At 41.6% G+C, this 25,398-nt stretch overlaps 1 protein-coding gene and 1 pseudogene across 5 annotated transcripts in view; one reads left to right on the top strand and one right to left on the bottom strand.

Annotated features, from left to right (window-relative positions):
* Positions 1-25,398, top strand: part of TBC1D8 (TBC1 domain family member 8) — a 136,668-nt gene that overhangs the window by 68,961 nt on the left and 42,309 nt on the right. For 4 of the 5 annotated variants that reach the window (XM_012477649.3, XM_012477648.3, XM_064371354.1 and 1 more), the window contains 2 exons: positions 18,598-18,716; positions 23,311-23,539. In XM_012477649.3, the coding sequence (XP_012333072.1) occupies positions 18,598-18,716; positions 23,311-23,539 (348 nt within the window). Of the gene's footprint in view, positions 1-11,007; positions 11,026-18,597; positions 18,717-23,310; positions 23,540-25,398 lie in introns of those variants that run through there. The other variant, XM_012477651.2, reaches the window with a different exon arrangement.
* Positions 9,753-10,068, bottom strand: LOC105734713 (BBSome-interacting protein 1-like; annotated as a pseudogene).

Genomic DNA, 25,398 nt, shown 5'->3' with positions numbered 1-25,398 from the left:
GAGTTAAAAGGGGAGCAGGAAAACAGAAAGAAAGGAAAGTGTCACATTGTGGCGGGGGGGTGGGGGGGGTGGTCAGGAGACCACCTTACCTGGGCATGTGGTTGTGGGGGTCGAGGGGTGGTGCCAGCAGAGCAGGAGCTTACCTGGTGGGCAGGGTTACTGCTGCATCTTGGGAGGGGGTATTAGGTATTATACAGTTTGAAAAGGCTTCTTAATAGTTTAGATTTGGAAATGGAAAAAACACCCTTTTGAAATGTTACAGGTCATTAAATAAATTTGTGATATTTTCATAAATCAAAATGTGGCATATGTTTTAAAAAATTGAGAATGGCTGGGTGCAGTGGCTTGCTTCTATAATCCCAGTACTTGGGAGGCTGAGGTGGGAGGGTTGCTTTAGGCTGGGAGTTCAAGACCAGCCTGGGCAACATAGCAAGATCCCATCTCTACAAAAAAATTTTAAAAATTAGCTTGGCCTGGTAGTGCTTCTGTAGTCTCAGCTACTCAGGAGGCTGAGGTAGGACAGGGCCTGGAAGGTTGAAACTGCAGCGAGCTGGGATTGTGCTATTGCACTCCAACCTGGGCAACAGAGCAAGACCCTGTCTCAAAAAAAAAAAAATTGAGAATACGAGAATAGGGCTTTCCAGTTTTAACAATCCTTTCCTTTCCCATACTTTCTTCATTTGTTCCTCTCAACATTATACTGAGAGGTGCAAGGGAAGGAGCAAGCCACAGGGAGCTCAGGGATTTGCCAGGGCTGCTCCAGGCATCGGTGACACCATGGGTGTGTCAGGTGCTGACCCTGACAGAATGTTCTTTCAGAGCGTTCTTTCTGACGCACTTTGTCTTATCCCTGCCCTTGACCACTGCTGGCGTCTTGGTTTCTTTCATTCCTCATCACTGTTTGCTTTGTCTTTGGAGAGAAAATTTTATTGAGGGAGGAAATGTTCCAGGGTGGATCAGATTAGCATCTCTGTGAACTTTGTACCAGTGTAGCAAAGGAAGTACCAACCCCATCTTTTTTTCAAGAACAGAACTCCCTGGGTGCTTCAAGGAAAATCTGGGAGGCAACCCAGGGGGAGGGAAGACAGTGCTTTCCCTGGGTCCCCACGCTGACGTTAGGTGGTGCGAGTTGTCTCACTTGTTTTCAGTCATGCTGTATTTCCTTAAAACAACATGGGCTGGAATTTTCCATGTGGGGTTTACCCTCGGAAACAGCTGAAGGGTGCTGTGTTTCACGTTTCTTTTCTATTATACAGTTACTATCACCAGGCTCTTACTGTTTTAAATAAAGTCATTTTGCTTATGCTCAAATAATTACACTCATCCAAGGTGTTCTTTCATTAGGGTTGTTTATAGTTATTTAAAAACCAAGGACATACTGAGTCTAACTTGTAGATCTAGTAAATACGGACGTCAAAAGTGATGTTAAAAACTATTTTTAAGACTGGACCTGGTGACTCACGCCTTTAATCCCAGCGCTTTGGGAGGCTGAGGTGGGAGGATCATTTGAGGCCAAGAGTTTCAGACCAGCCTGGGTGACATAGCAAGACCCTGTCTCTTCAGAAAAAAAAAAAATTAGCTAGGCATGTTGGAGCTCACCTGTAGTCCTAACTACTCTAGAGGCTAAGGCGGGAAGATTTCTTGAGCCTGAGAGTTCAAGGCTGCAGCGAGCTATTATGGCGCCATGGCACTCTAGCCTGAGTGACAAAATGAGACTGTGTCTTTAAATAAATAAATGAATAAAAACTCCCAAAACAAAAAACCTATTTTTTAAGCTTGGAATCAGACTTTTATTTAGTATCTTATAGGTTACAGAACAGGTTGCTAACTTCTGCATACAGTGGGACTTGCTTAACAAGGAAACCATCTGGAAGGGATCTTAGCAGGCATCTGGTTTAATCTCTTTCATTTTTAGTAGATGAAGAGACATTGACTGTGGCTGTGGGTTTCAAAGGAGATGACTCTATCAAATGACTTTTTATTAAATTATTCCTTGATTAAAAACAACACCGGGAATGAGCATGGCAGCACCATCACTGTGCTGCCTGGAGCCCTCCTTCTCTGCCTGTTTTGCTGGTCTGACCCCAGTGTGTGTGTCTGCCTACCTACTTTGGTCTCTCCCATTCTGTGAGGTCCCAGGGGGCCCACTTCAGGGTTGCCTTTCTCTGACTTCCATCACATACTGGAGCCTTGTATATCTGAATTTCCTGGGGCTGGGAATGATCCTGATCAAAAAAATAAGGAAATTTAGGGTATAAGCACTTCTTTGGCCTGTTTCTTGCCCTGCCTTTTTTACTTCTGATTATATGTTCCTAATAGGCAGGAGTCACTTATCCATATTTGTTCTTTTTTTGGCTAAGAAATGTTTGTTTTTCTTTTTCTTTTTTTGTTATGAAGATTTACAAACATGTCCCAGAGTAGGGAAGAGAGTGTAAGGAAATCTGCAGACTCATTGCGTACCTGCATCAGGATTGAGGTTTTGACCTTCTTGAGTTATTTCTTCCTCTCTAAGCCCTTCCCCTACCCCAAAGCATTTTAAAGCAAATTCTAGAAATTATAATATTTCACCCCTACATATTTTAGTAAACATCTATGAAAAATATGGCCAGTCTTATCACTATAATGCCCACATTAAACTGATTAAGTTAACAGATTCCTCAGTGTCCCTGTACTCAGTCCATTCTTAGGCTTCCTGCTTGTTTCAGGAATCTTCATAGATCTGGGTTTTAATCCGTAGTTAACTAGAACTGCACACTCATTTGGTTGTGTTTCTAAAGTCTCTTTGAGTAAAGAAAACTGTAACTGTCCAATGTTTTCATTTTTGCCCACTGCCCATTTAGAGCCAATTTCTCAGGACAGGGGAATTGCAATAGAGAAAGCATTTAATATGTAGAGAGCTGCCTGAATGGAAGACTAGAGTTTTATTACTCAAATCAGTCTCCCTGAAAATTGGGAGCCTAGGGTTTTTCAAGGTGAGTGTCATGGGCCAGGGAATGGAAGCTGCTGGTTCATTGGGGATGCAATCATAGGAGTGTGGGAAATGGTCATTCTGTGTGCTGAGCCACTTCTGCAGGGGAGGGGGTGGGGGTGGGGGACCATCAGACCAGCTGGCCAGTCTGGGTGGAGCCATCTGTGTTCAGAAATGCAAAAATCTGAATAGACATCTCAAAAGGCCAATCTTAGGTACTGCAAGGGTGATGTTATCTGCAAGAGTAATTGGGGAAGTTGCCAATCTTGTGACCTCCAGGCTCCCCTCATCCTCCTAACCTGATGGTCTTTCATTAGCTTTACAAGGGTACTTAATTTTGGGGAAGGGCTATTATCATTTGATATGGTTTGGATCTGTGTTCCCAACCAAATGTCATGTTGAAATGTAATCTCCAATGTTGGAGGTGGGGCCTGGTGGGAGGTGATTGGATCATGGGAGTGGATTTCTTATGAATGGTTTAGCACTATCCCCTTGCTACTGTCCTCAGGATAGATAATAAGTGAGTTCTTATGAGATCCAGTTGTTTAAAAGTGTGTAGCACCTCCCCGCCCTTGCACCTCCCCCCTTGCTCCTCCCCCTCTCTTGCTCCTCCCCCTCTCTTGCTCCTCCCCCTCTCTTGCTCCTTCCCCTTTCTTGCTCCTGTTCCCACCATGTGAGATATCCCACTTTGCCTTCCAGCATAATTGGAAGCTTCCTGAGGCTCCCCAGAAGCAGAAGCTGCTGTGCTTCTTCAGAACTGTGATCCATTTAAACCTCTTTTCTTTATAAATTACCCAGTCTCTGGTATTTCTTTATAGTAATGTGAGAACAGGCTAATGCATCATTTATAGTATCACCTAAATGTCTCCCAAAGTTAGCTTGGCCCAAGCCCAGGAATGACTAAGGGCAGTTTGAAGGTTAAAGGCAAGATAAAGATTGGTTAGAGCAGATCTCTTTCGCTATCTTAATTTTCTGAGTTATAATTTTTGCAAAGGCAGTTTCAATGTTTAGCCCTCTTGCCTCCCCCTCCCTGTTTTCTTGCCACTGACTTGTTGAAGAAGTTGGGCCAATTTTTATGTGAAATATCTCACGGGCTGCACAGTCTGTTTTCTCTCCCAGGGCATTATTTAACTTAGTGTACTTTCCTTCATGTTTCTTGGAAACTGGAAATTACTAACAAAGGTTTAATTGAATGTAGGTTCAGCTGTTTTTAGGAAGAATACTCAATAGACAGTACCATGTATTTTATCTTGCATTCTCTCAGGAGGTATGTATCATCTGTATGTCTCACTCTTATTGATGCTAAGATTAGTTCATGAGTTCAGGTGACAGCTTCCAATGCATTCTCCCGCATCAAGCTTTTGTCAAAAGATTTTTCCCATTATGATCATTGCCTGAATTCACTTTTTCTCTATGGATCATGAAATGTTGGTTTTCTAATTTGATCATTCCTTTTATAACTGCCAGCTTGAGTTATCTGTAAAGAAGAACTTTGCCTACTCAACTAGGGCTATTTGGTCACCCTGATACATAGTATATTTAGAAAACATGGGGTAAAATGCCTCCCTTTGCCCTACAGTTGCCTACTGTTAGTGTAAGGAGTTGGTGCCCTGGTCATCTGCAGTGATGACAAGTAAATTATTATTCTTCTGTTTTAGCTTCCTTTTCTTTTTCTCTCTCCCTTCTCCCCTTTTTAATATGATTTTAAAGTTAAGATGCCCTGCTCCTAGCATTTCATTATGAAAATTTTCAAACATACAGAAATGTTGAAAGAAATATACAATGAATACTATAAGCCAGGAGTTTCAAAATATGTTCAGGGTGTTTCAGTTAATTGCTGGATTTTTTTGGTATGTAGATTGAACCATCTTCTGCCCATTAGAGCCCATTTGTAGTCCGTTTTATACTGCTATAAAGAACTGCCTGAGACTGGACGATTTATAAAGGGAAGAGGTTTAATTGACTCACAGTTCACCATGGCTGGGGAGGCCCCAGAGAACTTACAATCGTGATGGAAGGTGCAAAGGGGAAGTAAGGCACCGTCTTCATAAGGCAGCAGGAAGGAGAAATGCTGAGCGAAGGGGAAGAGCCCCTGTAAAAACATCAGATTATGTGAGAACTCATTCACTATCATGAGAACAGCATGGGGGAAACTGCCCCCATGATATAGTTACCTCCACCTGGTCTCTCCCTTGACACTTGGGAATTATGGGAATTATAATTCAAGAAGAGATGGGTGGGGACACAAAGTCTAACTATATCACCCTTCCTGTGACTTCTGTGACTTTTTTTTTTTTTTTGGCTCACTGCAACCTCCGCCTCCCAGGTTCAAGCAATTCTCCTGCCTCAGCCTCCCCAGTAGCTGGGACTACAGGCACATGCCACCATGCCTGGCTAGTTTTCTGTATTTTTAGTAGAGACAGGGTTTCACTGTGTTGGCTAGGCTGGTCTTGAACTCCTGACCTCAGGTGATCTGCCTGCCTTGGCCTCCCAAAGTGTTAGGATTGGAATACACCTAATAGTGTTAGGTGTGACCCACCTTGCCCAGCCAACTTCTATGACTTTTATTCTATGACTTTTTTGTCTCAAGTGCTTCCTCACTTTCTGTCCAACAAGCTGTGAAATGCTCAGCTTGTACCTTTCCTACCTTTTATTTGGAATTAGCCATTCCTCAAGTAGACGTGGCTCCTTTTTAATGGGCATGCAATGCATATTTAATGGTATTTAGGGACCACAGTTTAGGCTGTAGGGGTGTTCATTGTTACTGGGTTGTCATTGCCTGTAAGGCTTTTCAAGTAAGTGTGAACCTAAAAAGTTATGTGTGATGATAAAGAAAAATAAATAATGACTTCATACTGACTTTTCCAATTCAGCTGTAAAACTACATATTTATAACTTAACTTTGATTTTATATTTGTTTTCCTCTTCTCTTACACTAAAAATCTTATTTCAAACAATGTTCACATAATTGTTTGTATATCTAGTTTATATATACACACACCATTTCTAAATAATACCAATATTGCCGTTAAGAATAGTTGAATACGATTTTAAAGTTTTGCAGCTCTATGTGGTGTTAGAATACATTTAACTACAGGTGTACTTCTTTTTATTGTATTTTACTTTATTGTACTTTGAAGATTGTTAAAGTTGTAAATGCAAAGGTAAAGTTCTGGAAGGAAATTCAAAGTGATACTCCAGTGAACACATGAATGATAAGAAAGCAAAACAGACTTACTGCTTCTGTGGAGAAAGTTTTCGTGGTTAGTATAGAAGATCAAACAAGCTGCAACATCTCTTTTAGCTAAAGGCTAATCCATGCAAGGCTCTGACTTCCTTAAATTCTATGAAGGTTGAGAGAAGTGAGGAAGCTGCAGAAGAAATTTTGAAGCTAGCATACATTGGTTCATAAAGTTTAAGGAAAGAAGCCATCTCCATAACATAAAAGTACAAGGTGAAGCAGCAAGTACTGATGGAGAAGCTGTAGTGAGTTATAATATCCAGAAGATCTAGCAGAGCTCATCAATGAAGGTGGCCACACTACACAACCTATTTTAAAACAATGTAGATTAAAGAGCCTTCTAGGAAGAAGATGCCATCTAGGAATTTTATAGCTAGAGAGGAGAAGTCAGTGCCTGGCTTCAAAGCCCCTCTTGATAGGGGCTAACATGCCTGGTGACTTTAAGTTGAAGCCAGTGCTCATTGACCATTCTGAAAAATCCTAAGGCCCTTAAGAACTATGGTAACTGTATTCTGCCTGTTCTTTATAAATGGAACAACAAAGCCTGCGTGACAGCACATCTGTTTATAGTATAGTTGACTGAATATCTGAAGCCCACTAATATGATTTGGGTGTTTTGTCCCCTCCATACCTCATGTTGAAATGTGACCTCCAATGTTGGAGGTGGGCCTAGTGGGAAGTGTTTGGGTCATGGGGGCGGATCCCTCATGAATGGCTTAGTGCATAGGTCCCTAATCCACAGGTCGCAGATTGGTACCAGGTAGGTACCAATTCATGGCCTCTTAGGAACTGGGCTGCACAGCAGGAGGTGAGCAGCAAGCAAGTGCGCATTACTGCCTGAGTTCTGCTTCCTGTTAGATCAATAGTGGCGTTAGATTCTCATAGGAGTGTGACCCCCTATTGTGAATTGTGCATGCGCGGTATGTAGGTCGAGTGCTCCTTATGGAATCTAACCAATGCCTGATGCTCTGAGGTAGAACAGTTTCATCCTGAAACCATCCCCCATGGTCCATGGAAAAATTCTCTTCCACAAAATTGGTCTCTGGTGCCAAAAAGTTTGAGGACTGCTGGCTTAGTGCCATCCCCTTGGTGATGAGTGAGTTCTTGCTCAGTTCACACAAGATTTGGTTGGTTAAGAGAGCCTGGGGCCTCTCCCTTCTCTGTCTTGTTCCTTCTCTCTCTCTCTCTCACACACACACCTTTTGACACACCTGCTCCCCCTTTGCCTTCTGCCATGATTGTAAGCTTCCTGAGGCCTCACCAGGAGCAGATGCTGGTGCAATGCTTTCCATACAGCCTGCAGAACTGTGAACCAAATAAACCTCTTTCATTTATAAATTACCCAACCTCAGGTATTCCTTTATAGCAATGCAAACAGACTAACACACCTGCTGTTGAAACCTCCTGCTCAGAAAAAGATTCCTTTCAAAGTATTACTGCTCATTGACAATCCATCTGGTTACCCAAGAGCTCTGATGGAGATGTATAAGGAGTAATTTTGACTTTCAAGTCTTACTATTTAAGAAATACATTTCATAAGGCTATTGCTGCATAGACAGTGATTCCTCTGATTGAGCTGGGCAAAGTCAATTGAAAACCATCTGGAAAGAATTCACCATGTTATTTTATTGTTTGGTTTTTTATTTGTAGTACTTTTATTTTGGGTCTTTAAAAACACTTTTAAATTTCACACAGCAAATTTTAAATTATATAAGGAAGCATATTTGAACCTAGTGAATTTAATCTGTGTTCCTTGAAAACTTTTTTTTTCCTGCAAACTTGTAAAATGGGAGTACAATAGTAAATTATTTAAAAGTAAACTGAGGAAAAACACGTGCACACTTATCTCCATTGTTTACTGCTCTTATCTGGACCTCAGTGAAATGTCTAAAACATGTAATACCTTTCATCATTTTAAAATTCTATTAACAAATAATGGTTAGTGTTATAGAAAGCTAGTCTCTAATACCCAAAGCTTTTACATTTACTTAATATCTGAGAAAATATCACCTACCAATCAATAACAATTTACTAAAGAATGACCACATTTCTAACCTCCTTTACAGTGCCTAATAACTCAAGCAGGCCTTAAGGTCTATGCTAATTTAAATTGCCTATTATTAACTGCAGCAAACCCCCAAGAATTATATTCAGAATTTACAAAGATACTCTTAGCAATATACCTATTATAGGCTTAGGTATAGTGTTTTAGAATTACAAATCCAAGTTTAATGTTCATATTTACCTCATGGGGTCTTTCAAGTCAATATTATTTAGACTTATATAGATAATTACAGTAACCATTTTTAGGTTTGTAATTGTTTGATAGCTGGATGATAAAGGCAGAAATGTGGTTCTCAAGTCCTTGAAATTAAGGTAATTATAAGCTTAGCTGACTACAGAATAGGTGAGGATTTCATAAAAATCAGATTTGTTGACCAGGCGCCATGGCTCACGCCTGTAATCCCAGCACTTTGGGAGGCTGAGGCAAGCAGATCACCTGAGGTTAGGAGTTCGAGACCAGCCTGGCCAACATGGTGAAACTCCGTCTCTAGTAAAAATAAAAAAATTAGCTGGACGTGGTGGTGGGCGCCTGTAATCCCAGCTACTGAGGTGGCTGAGGCAGGGGAATTGCTTGAACCTGGGAGGCAGAGGTTGCAGTGAGCTGAGGTTGTGCCACCGTGCTCTGGTCTGGGTGACAGAATGAGACTGCCAGGAAAAAAAAAGAAAATATATTTGTTTTAAGACACAGTTTTGTCATTACTGGTAGGATCAATTGGTCACAAAAGATATTTAATAGTATTTAATGTAACACAGAAAATTGGTTAAAAAAGTTTTTTAAAATTACATAATGTAATGTAAAAACCCAACATGAACTTTATGTAAGATTAGAATGTATCTTCAAATTTAGGTTTTTAATAAAAATGTAAACATGTTCTGTATATAAATGTTTTTAGTCCCTTGTGCCCAAGAATGTTATCTCTAAAACTGAAAGCAATCAGAATAGTGAATGATAAGTCAATTTGCAATCCTGAAAATATGACTTGAGGAGAAAAACCCCATGAAATTTGGTTGAAAGTTTAACTGCTTATGTTTAATGCAAACCAAAGTGTTTAAATTCACAATACAAGTTTTATCAATCTTGGGTATTTTTATATTGTTTGTATGGATATTACCAATTTTATTGATACTATTAACAAATACTACTTTCAGTGTACAGATTCACCTTATTTTCTAGTTCTTTTTTTTTTTTCCTTTTTCTGAGATGGAATCTTGCTCTGTTGCCCAAGCTGGAGTGCAGTGGTACAGTCTTCACTCACTGCAGCCTCTGCCTCCTGGGTTCAAGTGATTCTCCTGCCTCAGCCTCCTGAGTAGCTAGGATTACAGGCACCCACACCACAGCCTGCTAAATTTTGTATTTTTAGTAAAGACAGGGTTTCATCATGTTGTCCAGGCTGGTCTTGAACTCCTGACCTTAGGGGATCCACCTGGTTGAAGTGCTGGGATTACAGGTATGAGCCACTGCACCCAGCCAAGTTATTGTTAAATGGTAGATAAGGCTGATGGTTCCCTAAAGTGCTGAGTTATCATCCAGTGGGTTATTTGCCATTGTTCCTTTTCTGCCATTTCTTGTTGGCTAATTGTATCCTATGTTGCTTGGTGCATTTTCCCTAGTTTTTCCAGAGTCAGAGATTTTAAGGGTAAAAGTTTGGGTTTACACACCACCACTGTGGTTACGTTTCCCAGAGACAACTGCCTTTTTTTTTGGAAGAACTTCCTGGAACATTGACTTCACTTTTGCCTGATACAGTAAGTTTTTTCCTGAAAGTTCTGATCTTTTTTCTGCAACTTTGGACATCCAACCCAGTATTACCAATGCGACCAAGAGTTCTCGACTCAAGCCTACAGAAGAAAAGATGCATTCCTTCCCAGGTGTCTCAGCTGCTGCTGCAGGTCATGGTCAGGATTTGCCATTTTAGATGCAGTTAGGCACATTTCTGGTTTTGAAAGGAGGTCAAAATACCAGCATTAATAGGAGTTTGGAAGAAGTTGATTCTGACCCTCATGGGTGACTTTGAGGGGTTCAAGGTTTCAGTGGAGGGAGTCACTGCAGATATGGTGGAAACAGCAAGAGCTCTGGAATTAGAAGTGGAGCCTGAAGATGGGACTGAAGTGCTGCAATTTCATTAAACTTCAGTGGATGAGGAATTGCTTCTTATGGATGACCAAAGAAAGTGACTTCTCGAGAGGGAATCTATTCCTGGTAAAGAGGCTGTTGAAACATTGTTGAATGCTTTAAACATTGTTGGAATGACAACAAAGGATTTAGAGTATTTCATAAACCTTAGTTCGTAAAGCAGCAGTTTGAGAGAATTGACTCCAAATCTGAAAGAAGTTCTACTGTGGGCAAAATGCTGTCAACAGCATCTTCAAGAAAGGGAGGTCAATCATGTAAGAAACTGCACTGTTTTCTTATGTTGAGAAATTGTTAAAGCCACCCCAACTTTCAGCAACCAGCATACTGATTGGTCAGCAGCCATCTACATTGAGGCAAGACACCCTCCACCAGCAAAAAGATTGCGACTTACTGAAGGCTCAGATAATCATGAACACTTTTTTAAGCAATAAAGTAATCTCTAGTTAAAGTATGTACTTTTTAAAAGACATAATGCTATCACACACTTAATAGACTATAGCATACTGTGAACATAATTTTTATATGCACTGGGAAATTTAAAAACTTGTAAGTGACTCACTTAATTGTGATATTTGCTTTATTGCAGTGGTCTGGAACCAAACCCACAATATCTCCAAGGTATGCCTGTCCCTATTCTCAACATCCCCCATGACAGTCTGTGAAAACTGTGTTCTTCAAGCTTGTTCATCTGTGATTGAGTGTCACCCGGGCTCTCGAAGAGAGAACATTTTTCTCTTCCCATGCAGTATTTGGAACGAAATGCCTTAAAGGCCAGTACAGTAGATTGTCATGGCTGTAGGTCTACCTTATAAGAGAGGAAGATTCATTATTTTAATAACGTGCGTGAGACCAAGCCAGGTTGTTTAGAGATAGCTGATTGTTTAGATTTAGCAAGATGCTTTTGGAGTAAGAACTGAAGTCGTAAACACTCTGCCAGCCAGAAAGCACCTTTCTTCCATAGCCACTGGCTGTTATCTCCATCATACAAATACGTGGCCAGAGGCCACCAGAAATAGCAGGAGAGAGGAGATGGAGGATTCGTAATAATGCAATTGCGCACTTAATAGACTACAGTCTACTGTTAATATACCTTTTTTTTTTTGGAGACAGAGTCTTGCTCTGTTGCCTAGGCTGGAGTGCAGTGGCATTCGATCTCGGCTTACTGCAACTTCCACCTCCCAGGCTCCAGCAATTCTCCTGCTTCAGCCTCCTGAGTAGCTACGATTACAGGCGGACACCATCACGCCCAGCTAGTTTTTGTATTTTTAGTTGAGATGGGGTTTCACCATGTTGGCCAGGCTGGTCTCAAACTCTTGGCCTCAAGTGATCCGCTCACCTCGGCCTCCCAAAGTGCTGGGATTACAGGCGTGAGCCACTGCGCCCGGCCAATATAACTTTTATATGTACTAGGAATCCAAAAAATGTGTGTGACTTGCTTTATTGTGACATTTGCTTAATTTAATGGGTCTGGAACTGAACCCACAATATTTTTGAGGTATGCCTATACATATGTGTAGTCAAAACAGTTTAATTAGTTATTTTTTCTGTAATTATTTTAATAACCCAATAAATAGTTAAATTTATCCATTTTTTAAGAATTGATTTCTCCCCTCCCCCTTATTGATTTAATCTTATTTAAATACTGTATTTTTCATTCATAGGTTTTAGTGGGGTCTTTTTAAAATAAATATCTTCCATTTGGCTTCTTAATGGGCTTGTGCCTTCTTCTACCATTTGAACATAGACAGTATATTTATGTTTATTTTATTTTATTTTTTTGAGACAGAGTCTTGCTCTGTCACCCAGGCTGGAGTGCAATGGTGTGATCTTGGCTCACTGCAACCTCCGCTTCCCGGGATCAGGCAATTCTCTTGCCTCAGCCTCCTGGGTAGTTGGGACTACAGGCTTCCACCACCACACTCAACTAATTTTTATATTTTTAGCAGAGATAGGGTTTACCATGTTGACCATGCTGGTCTCAAACTCCTGACCTCAGGTAATCTGCCTGTCTTGGCCTCCCAAAGTACTGGGATTATAGGCGTAAGCGACTGCACCTGGCCTTAGAGTATATTTATAATAGCAGTTTTATGTCTTGGTCTACTGATTCTATTGTCTGTATCATTTCTGACTGTTTCTACTTACTGATTTTTCATTTGGTCATAGATCATGTTTTTCTGTGTCTTCTATTCCTGCTTTTATTTCTGAAAAGTGTGTCTAATGGTACTAATACAAGCACCTTTTAATGACCATTTCAATTATAAATTAAAAGGCTATTTTAGTGTCAAAGAGATTGTCTGTCACTCTTAGGATTCCTTAATTTCACTTGAAGGCAAACAAAAAGCCAAGGAAATTTGTGAAAAGAAACATTTAAAGCTTATTTTCTTAAACTCTTTAGTGAGAAATATACATGGCTGAAAATCTTCTAAGTCATGATGATGGGGTGATCATTGAACTTTTATATGTTCTTGTAAAGATACTGCTTTAGACTTACAGATTAGATGATATAGTATCCACTTGAAGAATGTGAGCTTTCTGAAAATGGAAGGCTTTTTGTTCCAACACTTTCTCTGCTTCATTTGTAATTTTTGCTTGAATTCTTTGATCCTGAGTTACCCTGCACAGGGTGAGTGTTGAGTGAGATTTGGGAATGACACTGCCATGACAGTTAACTTTTAACTAGCTCCTTTGTAGTCTGTATGGCTGTTAGCCCAGGCATGTAGACAGTAGATGGTTAGTGTTTGGCCTGTAGAGAAATGTCTTGTCATTTCAGAAGAACAGATCTGAACTATGCACACAGAATGCCCATTTCATTGTTGATGAGGACTTAGGTGGCTGGAGAAGGCCCTTAATTCAGTTGGCTATTTACTCTGCAGAGAGAAGCAGCTGCTTTTTAAAACAAGCTTGGATCAAATTATTTGTGGCAGTGTTCGTGCAGAAGCTGTAGGCATAGACAATGAGATGCTTGTTTTAGTTCCTGAAAATACCTCTGGGGAAAACCTAAGAGAATAAATATTGTGTGTGCGTTTCAGTGTGACTCTGCTACTGGGAGCTTCCATCAATGGTGATGTCATGGGCAGAGCCAGGCCTGAGTCAGATGTACTGGCTTTCGGGTTGGTTATTTTCTTCACTTTGCTCTTCTCACCTAGAAAATTAAAATATTGGCAGTTACCGTGTAATATTTTTGTGGTGATAAGTGATATTATGAGTATGGTATATGGAACAAAATTCCCGACACATGTCAGGCATGCAGAAAATATCGTCTGTTGACCTCTGGTTGTTCTTAGAACGTGGATTGTTTGGTTACTCCTAAGTCATCCGTGTTGTTTGTTTTGTGGTCTTACCTGAGGTTTCTAATACTGAATTTCAGTTTTGCAGAGGCATTGATAAGTCTGACTTTTGACTTCTTATGGGGTAAAGTTTAAGATTCACTGGAATTTCATTTTCTTAGAAAATGAAAAAGTCTTTTTTTTCAAAATTGGAGGCCTTAATAAGACAGGCGTAATTTTGCTAATTGAACTTCCATGACACTCCACAATAAATTTTGGTTTTAGACAGCTGCATTAGTTTGCTAGTGCTGCTCCCCACCCCCACCCCATCCCCAGCCCCCTATACACACTGAGTGGCTTAAATAACAAGCATTTGTTTCTCACAGTTCTGGAGACTGGGAAGTCCAGGATCAAGGTGCCAGCAGGGTTGGTTTCTGGTGAGGCCTTTCTCCTTGGATTGCAGACAGCGGCCTTCTCTCTGTGTCCTCACATAGCCTTTTGTCTGTGGATGCATTTCCCTGGAGTCTCTTCTTATAAGGGCCAAACTAGGGCCCTGCTTTAATGACCTTATTTAACCTTATACCTCCTTAAAAGTGCCATCTCCAAATATACTCCCATTGGGAGCTAGAGCTTCAACATGAATTTTGGGGAGACAAAATTCAGGCCATAGTAGCAGTCTCCTCTGTCTTAGTTTTGGAAAGTCAGCAGCAGCAGCAGCAGTGAGAACATTGCTGTGGTACTGGGTTAATTTGTAGGCTTTTTATCATCCTGTGTCTTCAATGAATGATGTAGTCTCAGTTTCTTGTTTTCTCTTCTCTGCCCTTCCCACTGCTTGTATGTCTATAATGCAGTGGCTTTCAATCTTTTTTTGACTGTGACCTACAGACAGAAGTATATTCAGGTGTGTGTGTATAACTCTAACAAATATTATACAAATGAGTAGCTACCGTTAGGAGTTTGGATGTCTTCTGTTTTCTATTATATTTTTTTCTTGAAAAAAGGTATTTTCAGATGTGCTACTTTATGTAATTTGAAAAACACAGATGTAGCGTAGTTTCAGGACTGTGGTATGTGACATACACTGAAGGACTTTCCCTTTTAATCTTTTGCAGTCACGGATGTGCAGTCGGCTTGCATTCATTTGTGGAATTTGTGGAACCCATCATAAGACTTTCCTGCAGAGGAAATTATAGTCTGGAAAATTTCCCTTCCATTTGGCAACTTTTGTAGGAAGTAGAAGCCAGTAGGGTGGAAAAGTTTCATCATATTCATTGTCTTTGCTGAGAGAAGCGTACAATTATGTCTTATATTCAGTAGCAGGGTAGATTGGAACAAAACCTTACTATGGCTCAGAGATAGGTTTTTTTTTAATATGTGGTTTATTTTCTCTTGTAAGATATGGGTTTGTTTTTGTTTTAGAATTATCTTTCTCTATGATAAGCTCCTTCCCAGTAGGCAGAATTATTATTTTTTTAAAGAATAAAATTCTAGTTTTTTGATGACTTTGTCTCAAATCTTAATTCCATAGGAATATATTGTGTTGGGGGTTGATGATAATTTATTCATGTCATCTAAAGTTATCAGTTGAGGAAGCCACATGTGGTTAGCTGTTATCAGTTAATGGTGTTAGCCCTTGTGAGCTTAATAGCAGGATAAATGAAATAAATGAAAACCTGTATCAGGTCATCCGGAAAGATGCATTTGGGAGGATGGGAATGGCGGAAGAGAGCTTGCTGCAAGTGGAAGACTGCCCAGCCATAGCAAGAACTGGACTTCATATAAGGGTGATGGTGATGAAGATGATGCAAATGATACTTAAAAATTCAAATGTAGCAGGGCCAGGCACTGTCACTCATGCCTGTAATTCCAGCACTTTGGGAGGCTGAGGCAGGCGGATCACTTGAGGTCAGGAGTTCAAGACCAGCCTGACCCATATGGTGAAACCCTGTCTCTACTAAAAATACAAAAATTAGCTAGGCATGGTGGCATGCGCCTGTAGTCCTAGCTACTTGGGAGGCTGAGGCAGGAGAATTGCTTGAACCTGGGAGGCGGAGGTTGCAGTAAGCTGAGATTGCGCCACTGCACTCCAGCCTGGGCAACAAGAGCAAGACTCCATCTCAAAAAAAAAAAAAAAAAAAAGGAAAACGTAGCTTTTTATGGAAGGACCCTGGACCTCAGAGTACTTTGAGGTTGTAGAGAGCCATTTCATGCTCTGGTTTGCCTTTCCCTTGATAAGATTTTGGACAAATACTGGAGCCTCTATTTTCTCGTTCAGTCTTTATCAGAGGTCAGTGAATAGTGCCTGGAACAGCCTAGTACCACAAAAGTGAGTCTTCTCCCTGCTTTAGTTTTTCTTCGTTCCTGCAAATCTAGGTTTCTTTTCTGGATCAGTGAGAGAGTCCATGAAAACATATAGCAAAAGATCAAGGGACCATAAAATGCTTTCTTTTCAGCTTATTCTTCACTTTTTTTTTTTTTTTTTTTAGTGTTCTGAGTAGTGGTTTTTATTGTAATGGATAATAATGAGTAAAGACCTAGAAAGACAAGGTCTTAAAGTACCACAGAAGAGCAGAGCTCTGGGCCACCCAGGTGCTTGTGCAAGATTATCGGCTTGGGTAGAACCCAACTTAGTGATGTGATAGAGGCACCATTGCTGACCCACTGGATTTAGAGGAGGATGTTCTTGTGGCCGCCACCTGGGGGCACTGAGTAGGGCAGGGAGACTTAAAAGCAAGTAAACCAGATGTACCCCTATGTCAGGCCAGCATGGCATGTGTTATAAATAGCTGAGAAACCAAGCAGATGCTCTGGGCTTCAATGCAGGTAGGGAAAGGTCAGAAGCTTCAAGAGAGTCATGCTGGGGAGCCTAGAGTAGCTGGGTTTGATTTTGTTTCAAAATAAGCTTTCCTGATTGTAAGAGGGACAGGGAGCCTGAAGGGCCAGGGGTTTCCTGACACCGCAGGAGCCCTCCCAGAGGGCAGGAAGTGGATAGCAAGAGGACCGGGACCCCTCACCCCAGAGGAAGTTTCTGCTGCACCTGAGTGGGCTGCTGCTTGGGCTTCTGTGATCCATGGAGAATAGGACATGGGAGGTGCGACCGAGGGGCAGCAGGGCAGGGTCCTTGACCAAGTGCTCTTGGTAAAGGGACCGGGGGAGTCGTGGCCTGTGAACAGAGACCTCTGGCAGAGAGAAGCCTGGGCCAGCCCTCCCAGCTCTAATGGCTTTAGTGAGGACTGGAGAAAATTGGGAAAATACAAAATAAGCAAGCTTGTTTTAAACTTTCATTATGCCTTAGGAAGTATTCTATTAGATACTTCTTTTTATTCCTTCCCCAAGTGCCCACTCAGAACAACAGTCCTACTACAGATAGGTGTTTTTCATATTCACGGACCCCAGAGTCACAAGTCCAGAGCCAGTCTTCTGGCACCTTCTTGTGTGGGGTGTTTATATTTAATTCCAAGGAAAGGAAGGCTGCACATAGCATGCTGAGAGAAAGATGACTCAGAGCAAATGCATGCCTGGCCTTTTTTTTTTTTTTTTTTTTTATTCAAGACAGAGTTGTGCCCTGTCATCCAGGCTGGTGTGCAGTGGTGTGATCTTGGCTCACTGCAACCTCCGCCTCCTGGGTTTAAGTGATTCTCTTGCCTTAGCTTCTCGAGTGGCTGTGATTAGAGGTGCTTGCCATCATGCCCTGCTAATTTTTGTGTTTTTAGTAGAGACAGGGTTTTACCATGTTGGTCAGGCTGGTCTGAAACTCCTGACCACAAGTGATCTGCCCGCCTTAGCCTTCCAAAGTGCTGGGATTGCAGGCGTGAACCACTGTGCCTAGTCCATGCCTGGCTTTTGGATAAGTGATGTGTGACTCCAGGCACCATATCCCTCTCACACTGGCTAGATGATTCAGCTCTGTTGTTTGTCTGGCACTCCTTAATTTCTTTGCGATTAGAATATCTTCTGCTTCCCATTTTGGAAACCTGGCTACACTAGAAACCCCTGATGCCCACGTGCCTTCTGTTGTCCAGGACTGTGTGTACTTCCAGTTGGTGGACTTCATTGAGCATCTGCTGTGTCCCAGGCCCTTCATGAGGAGCTGGGAACAGTCCCTGTGTCAAAGTGCCTGTTGTCCAGTGGAGATGATGGGAATAGAGAGGAAATACAGACAACTAAAATGACTAAGCTTTTTGCTTAATGCTTTAATAATATGGTGATTTTAAAAAATTGTCATTGAAAAATGAATTTGCTGTCTATGATTGAATGCTTTTGTGTTTCTGTTTTAACGTGTAATATAAGACCTCTTTTTATATATGTTTTTAAAGGTCATTGCTATACATGATATGAAGTATACATTTGTAAGCCGTAAATTTCCTAGGCCCTTGCTTGTTGTGTTGCAGTGATGTTGGGTGCAAGTGGCATCCCCTGGGACCTTCAGCAGAGCCCTGGCAAGAGGCTCCTTCCTCCGTGGACTTGGGCTTTGCTACCTCTTGAAGGGACCCTTGTTTTCATGGGAGAACTTTGCAAGGCTGCTCAGGATTGATCTGCTACTCTGGGCTTGTTCTGTTCTGGAGTAGCTGAATAATTACAAATGTTTCTGTCATTTGAGTGGAGATGGTCGGAATTCTGTGTGTTAGTAGGGTGGGTGGGATTGCCAAAGAAGAGTCCCAGCGGTAACTTGCTTGGCCAGCTGGCCCATCCGTGTGGCAACGGGAGTAATGCTTGCACATCCCATTGCTGCGGGGAGGAGCACCATGGCCCCGACAGGGATGCCTTCATTTTCAGCTGGCGAACCGTGGCCCAGGGTATGAGAGCCCAGATGTTTTAATAACATCAACACAGGGATGCATAATATTTGGAAAATGAGTTCATGTTCTAGGAATTACTTTCATCGCATTTTTAAATCTCTGTTTCTTTTTCAATTCGAATCCAGGTGCAACATTAGAGGAAATAAACCAGCACTGGGACTGGCTGGAACAAAATCTCCTCCACACCTTGTCTGTCTTTGATAATAAAGATGACATTGCCAGTTTTGTCAAAGGGAAGGTAAAGGTAGGTCCCTTGAGTTTAATGTTTCTCCCCATCTTTCCTTCTTTCTTCCTTAAGACATTCTGAAAACTGTAGCATGCTAACAGTTTTTTCCTACTAACTGAACTTTTTGGATTAGTACATAAAACCAAGTAAGTTTCATTGATCATTTGTCTTAACTTTGTAGTCAGTCTAGCAAAATACACCTGACATGTTAAAACAAAAAGCCTTTATTCTTAGGCTTAGTTTTTGTTATCCTTTACAGGAGTGAAGGCCCTTTTTTTGTCCCAGGAAAAAAAATAATGTTAAGATTTGTGTTTTTGCAGAACAACACATTATTTGACTCTTAAATCATTTTTTTTTTTGCAACTGTGACATCTTGTCACACTATTCTGTTGGACCTAGCACTTTCCTCCTGCTAGAAGCAGATGTTTATTCTTAAAATATATAAATTAAATGTAATTAAAGCCAATTAAGTTTTGAGTTGGCAAGAGAGGAACATTTTGGGAGGTATCTGTAATACCGCCTATGAGTTACAGTCTTATATAACTGGCCTCACTGCAGTAACGTGATGGGTAATCAGTGCTGTAAAAACCCCATCGGGCTGGGAGAGATGGTTTCTCATTCTAAATTTAACTCTCTCATTAAATACGTTAACACATTAGCGTGTGATACAGTTTTCCTTTCTTAGGGTAAAACATCCTACCCCTTCGATTTTGTTTGTTTTCTGCAAAAAGCTTGACTTTCTAATACCTCAAGTGCCATGGCTTTTAGTAAATGATGTCAAAGCAAATTTTTGGTTTTAAAGGAACAAATTATTTTCCTCTGGGGACTGGGGATACTCGTGGGATCTGGTGAAAAGGGAAGGCATCCCAAGTCCAGACAGCTTGGCAATGTCTTCTTGGGGTTATCCCTGGCCTGTAGGGTTGGGGAGTGGACTAGTCTGTGGTAGGCTTGGGTCAGCCCTCATCCTGGCCCAGCCAACTATGGCTCACTTCTCTGGGTCAGATCACACTGGGATAGGTGCAGAAAGGCCCCATTCAACATTATTTTTCAAACTTACTTCACCTTTTTTTGTCTAATGCAAGTTGTAGTGGTTCTTTGATTTAGATGTTGCTGTTCTTAATTCGGAAGAAGAAAATTAACTTTCACTACAGCGGTTTTAGAAAAGTTTCTGTAGAATAAGAAACTTGTCCTTGACTCTCCTAGATTTTGTGGCTGGGGCCCTGGAAATTACACTGACAAAAGATGAGCAAGAGAAAAACAGAGTTGATTTTTGTTGGCTGTTTTTTTGAGACATAGTCTTTCTCTGTCACTCAGGCTGGAGTGCAGTGGTGTAATCGTGGCTCACAGCAGCCTTGACCTCCTGGGCACAAGTGATCCTCCTGCCTCAGCCTCCCGTGTAGCTGGGACTCTAGGCATACACTACCACACCTGGCTAATTTTTTAAATTTTTTGTAGAGACGAGGTCTCACTATGTTGCCCAAGCTGGTTCCAAATTCCTGGGCTCAAGCAACCCTCCTGCCTTGGCTTCCCAAAGTGCTGGGATTATAGATGAGAGCCACTGTGCCCAGCCAAACAGACTTTATATGAACACACACAGCATGCATGTGTGTAAAAGAAACTCAGTGATGAGTAACTCACAGGGGTGGTTAGCACTTGGGCTTACGTAGCATCTCAGCAAAGAACAGTGCATTTGTAGAATGGTGCCAAGACTAGGGAAAAGGCCTTTAGGCTTTTGGGGCAGCATACTGTATGGGAAATTTAGGGAAGCTAAGGATTATTTTAGTGAGGTTTGTTATGTAGATTATTCTAAGCTCTGTTTTGAGTCAGTTATCTTTCTGGTACAGGAGCAGGACACCCCTTGACAAATGGGCCTTTAAAAACAGGTCCTGTTTTTTTAGGCAAATGCCAGGGGAGGACAGAGAGCCTCTTTGGTGTTTGCTATTTCTCTGTTGTCTTCAGCTCAAAATAATCCTTATGCCTAAGTGGCATATTATGGGGTGACATTGTAGTCCCTGACACTTTGAAGCTAAAATGCCTTGAAAAGTAAGTCCTGAGGAGGCAGGGCTGGGGAGTGAGGGGCCTGCCTGGCCTGAGCCTGGGAGCGCAGCATGATATTTGATCTCTCCTTCCTCTGGCCAGATTCTAAGGATCTGGGAATTGAGGCTTTCCTACCCATATCCTGAGCCTTTGATGGCTCTATAAAACTTTTAAAAATCCCTGTTTGATGATAAGTCAGAAGAGGAGCAGAGCAGCAGCTCTGTGAAGAAAGATGGGACTAATGTGAAGATGGAGTCTGAGGGGCTGCAGATGACTCTGCTGATGAGGGGGACCTACTGGATGATGAAGACTGGGGCGGTGACCAGCTGGAGTTGATCAGGGATGATGAAAAAGAGGCCGAGGAAGGAGAAGATGACAGAGACAGTGCCAATGGCGAGGATGACTCTTAAGCACGTAGTGGGGTTTAGAAATCTTATCCTGTTATTTCTTTACCTAGGTGCTTGTCTAAGATGGAATTTTTCACCACGTCCTCTCCCGTAGTATCTTCAGCACATGCTCACTGTTCTCCCCATCCTTGTCCTTCCCATGTTCATTAATTGATACTGCCCCGTGCCTAGTCCCATTTTCACTTCCTTTAACGCTCCTAGTAGTTTTGTGAAGTCTTACCCTGTAACTTTTGCTTTTAATTTTGATACCTTTTTATGACTTCACAATAAAAAAGATGTATAGTTTTAAAAAAAAATACCTGTTTCAAGCTGTGCCTGTAACCAGAAACCATACCCCAAGAAAGGCAGGGGTCTGCACGGCCACCCTCATGCCTGCACCAGGAGCCACTGACTCCTACTCTGCAGCTGTGCCTGCTGCCTGTCTGCTCTGGAGCCTTCATAAAGACCCTCTATGCCTCATTTCCAGGGCAAGGGGAGACTCAGCACTCATTATATATTAGATATGCCTTTCAGAAATATTCATGTCTCTTAACTAGAATTTCATTGATGTATAATGTCTTGTTAAATAAAATGTGGGAAATATAGAAAATGAAAATCACATGAAATTTCACCAGCCTCCGGATTTCTTTTAAAAATAATTTTAAATTACATTGTTATTTTAATGTCAATGCTCAGGTTTAATTTTGAAAATAGCTTATATAATAGTGCAGGTTTTGACAGCAGTATCCCGAAAGTAGTCTTGTCTTGAAGGACATAGCTTTTCATGAGACATACCTACTATAAAAGGGGAAATGTTAATAAAAATAAATGCCATATATATATATGGGGAAATGTTAATAAAAATAAATGCTATATATATATTTAGAGATGGGGTCTTGCTGTGTTGCCTAGGCTGGAGTGCCATGGCTATTCACAGGTACCGTCATAGTGCACTGTAGCCTCAAACTTTTGGGCTTACGTAATTCTCCTGCCTCAGCCTCCTGAGTAGCGGGGACTTGAATTATAAATGTATTTTTACAATCAAATAGCCTGGGGCCCAGGAGTTCCTAAATAGCTGCTCATGTGGAGGTACTAAGAAGATATTCTCAGGGAAGGATTTTGCAGTGAGCTCCCAGGGATGGGAAATTAGATTTCTGATCTTAGCAATGAGTTGTTAATTAAGAACAAATAGGCCACAAGCTTGAATTCTAGGCCCTTCTACCACCACCCCAGATTATGAAGGACACTAGTTGTTATTCATTTTTGGCAAAAAAAATCTGTAGATTTAGATGCTTTCTTTTCCCATAGACTTGAGTGCTCTGGAGGTTATTTATGACCTTGGGAACCTTGGCCGGTGTCCATTTAAGACTACAGAGTGAGCCACAGTCAGGCATGTAGTAGCCTTAAATATCAACATTTTTTAATTGAATGAGGAAGACCTTCATGAGTTTTTCTCAAAAGACTTTTTGAGGCAGGGTCTCACTCCATCATCCAGGTTGGAGTGCGGTGGCACGATCTCGGCTCACTGCAACCTCTGCCTCCGGGGTTTAAGTGATTCCTGTGCCTCAGCCTCTCAAGCAGCTGGGATTACAGGGGTGCACAACTACGCCTGGCTAATTTTTTGTACTTTTAGTAGAGATGGGGTTTTGCCGTGTTGGCCAGGCTGGTCTTGAACTCCTGGCCTAAAGTGATCTGCCCACCTCAGCCTCCCAAAGTGCTGGGATTACAGGTATGAGCCACCGTACCTGGACCTTTAAAGTACTAACTTTTATCTCAGTCTTAGGTAGTTCTTTGGGATTGATGCAGCAAGTTCACAGGCTTGAACCAGTCTTTTAATCCTCATATCCCTGTAGGGAGGATTTAGAAAATGATTGGTTGTTTGAGAACTGGGCTTAGAAGTCAAATGATTTGCCCAGAGGGTCATGGTTGGTAAGTGGCCGAGTGAGAGACTGATTCTTGGGTTTTCTGACCCCAACTCCATTCCTTTTTTTTCTGTTGCAGCCGTGTGTCTGGGTGGCTGACAGATAACACGGCTGAGCTATTCTCCTCGTCAGGTGTGTCTGTCGTTGAAGCAACGCACACTTCTCGGAGGCCTATGCGTCTCAGTCCCTCCTGCTTCCTGTCTCTTGCACCCCCTGCCTTCCATTGCTGGCTCACTGAGCAAGAACTGTCATCTTTGTGTGTATCAGGCTCTGATAGCCGAGGAGACCAGCAGCAGGCTTGCCGAGCAGGAAGAAGAACCCGAGAAGTTCCGAGAAGCCCTGGTGAAGTTCGAGGCCAGGTTCAACTTCCCTGAGGCGGAGAAGCTGGTTACCTACTACTCCTGCTGCTGTTGGAAGGGCAGGGTGCCCCGCCAGGGCTGGCTGTACCTCAGCATCAACCATCTCTGCTTCTACTCCTTCTTCCTGGGCAAGGAACGTAAGTGAGGCCTGGCAAGCTCTTCCAGATAAAGTTGGCCCTGGGGACTCAGTGAGGCTCCCAGGAAGGGCCGTTAACAGGAAGAGTTGGACAGATTTAAATAAATGGTGGAGATGACACCAGGTCGATTCCTTGCATATGCTGCTGCTAGCAAGGGATTAGATCTGGAGAATTCACTTTTTCTACTTAGCACTAAAGGATTTCAATTACTATAGATTGTGTTTTGAAAACAGTGTCATCCCTGGTAGCTGAATATTTCTCAACGTGTAGAACATATTTCTACTTCTTAAAAAGTCCCAGCCCCGAAGGTCAGGACTGCCCCTTGGAAGACTGGCTGGATATGCAGTCGCTTACAGAAGGGGAATTATTCACTTATATCCCCTTGAGATTCATGCACTGAGTCACTGCTCACATATGAGAGGCCACAAGTGTCAATTGTATACTGAATGTTTAAAAAGTCATTCCCGTGGAAACTTCTTCCAGAACCAAGTATTGTTTCAAGTGCTCATGTTGAGTGGTATGGATGCTGCATATGTGAGTGTGTAATTTTTCTTCTTTCTTTATTTATATTTCAAGTTGAACCGGTTATAGGGGCTCTTCTTGAGTGTCTCCTGTGGCTGGCTTCTGGCATGTGGTATTCTCTTCCCTTTCCAGCTCACCAGCCTTGGTTATGATGCTCTAGGATACACACCCTATCTGCACAACCCTTCTGCACCCCTGGAGCGTGCTCTGACCTGACTTTGGCCATCCCTGTCTTCCTTCTTTCTGAAATGCTTTTCAAAGTACACCTGGCTTTCTCTCCTTTCTCTGTACTTAGCCTGTTGGAAACTCCTATTCATCCTTCAAAACTCAGTTTAGATTTTGTCAGCTCCAGAAAGCTTTCCCTGGTCCCCATATTATTTGAAACCAGAATATATGTAGATTCAGAAACTTTTGCATAACTGTTGAAGTTTAAGTATTCTTGAGAAAGATACACATTGTTAACTTGGTATTTCAGAATAGTGTTCCTTTGAAACAAGCAGTAGCCAGCAACTTGGGAAGTTTTACTTAGATCTTTAAGAAAACCATTAGAACTTGAGTTGGGTTTTGACCAACAGCTGGTAAGTGGTCTGTGCTCTTCTTTCCTGGTCTGGTTTAAAGGTATTTACACCAGCAGTATATAAGTGTTCCCTTTTCTCAACAACCTTGCCAGCATCTGTTACTTTTTGACTTTTTAATAATAGCCATTCTGGCTGGTGTGAGGTAGCATCTCATTATGGTTTTGATTTGCATTTCTCTAATGATCAGTGGTGTTGAGCTTTTTTTCATATGCTTGTTGGCCACATGTATGTCTTCTTTGAAAAGTGTCTGTTCATGTCCTTTGCCCACTTTTTAGTGGGGTGGTTTGCTTTTTTCTTGTAAATTTGTTTAAGTTCCTTGTAGATGCTGGATATTAGACCTTTGTAAGATGCATAGTTCGCAAAAAATTTCTCCTATTCTGTAGGCTGTTTATTCTGTTGATGGTTTTTTGTTTTTGTTTTGTTTTTTCTGTGCAGAAGCTCTTTCACTTAATTAGATCCCATTTGTCAATTTTTGCTTCTGTTGGAATTGCTTTTGGTGTCTTTGGCATAAAATCTTTGCCTGTTTCTATGTCCAGAATGGTATTGCTGGTGGGATTGTAAATTAGCTCAACCATTGTGGAAAGCAGTGTGGTGATTCTTCAAAGAACTAAAAATAGAACTACCATTCAATCCAGTGATCCCATTACCAGGTGTATATTCAAAGGAATATAAATCGTTCTACCATGAAGGCACATACACGTGTATGTTCATTGCAGCACTATTCACAATAGCAAAGACATGGAATCAACCTAAATGCCC

The sequence above is a fragment of the Aotus nancymaae genome, unplaced genomic scaffold (genome assembly GCF_030222135.1).
Source record: "Aotus nancymaae isolate 86718 unplaced genomic scaffold, 86718_ANA_hifiasm-v0.15.2.pri h1tg000131l, whole genome shotgun sequence".
NCBI lineage: Eukaryota > Metazoa > Chordata > Mammalia > Primates > Aotidae > Aotus > Aotus nancymaae.
The sequence above is the reverse complement of the archived record's forward strand: the minus strand, read 5'-3'. Positions and strand labels throughout refer to the sequence as shown.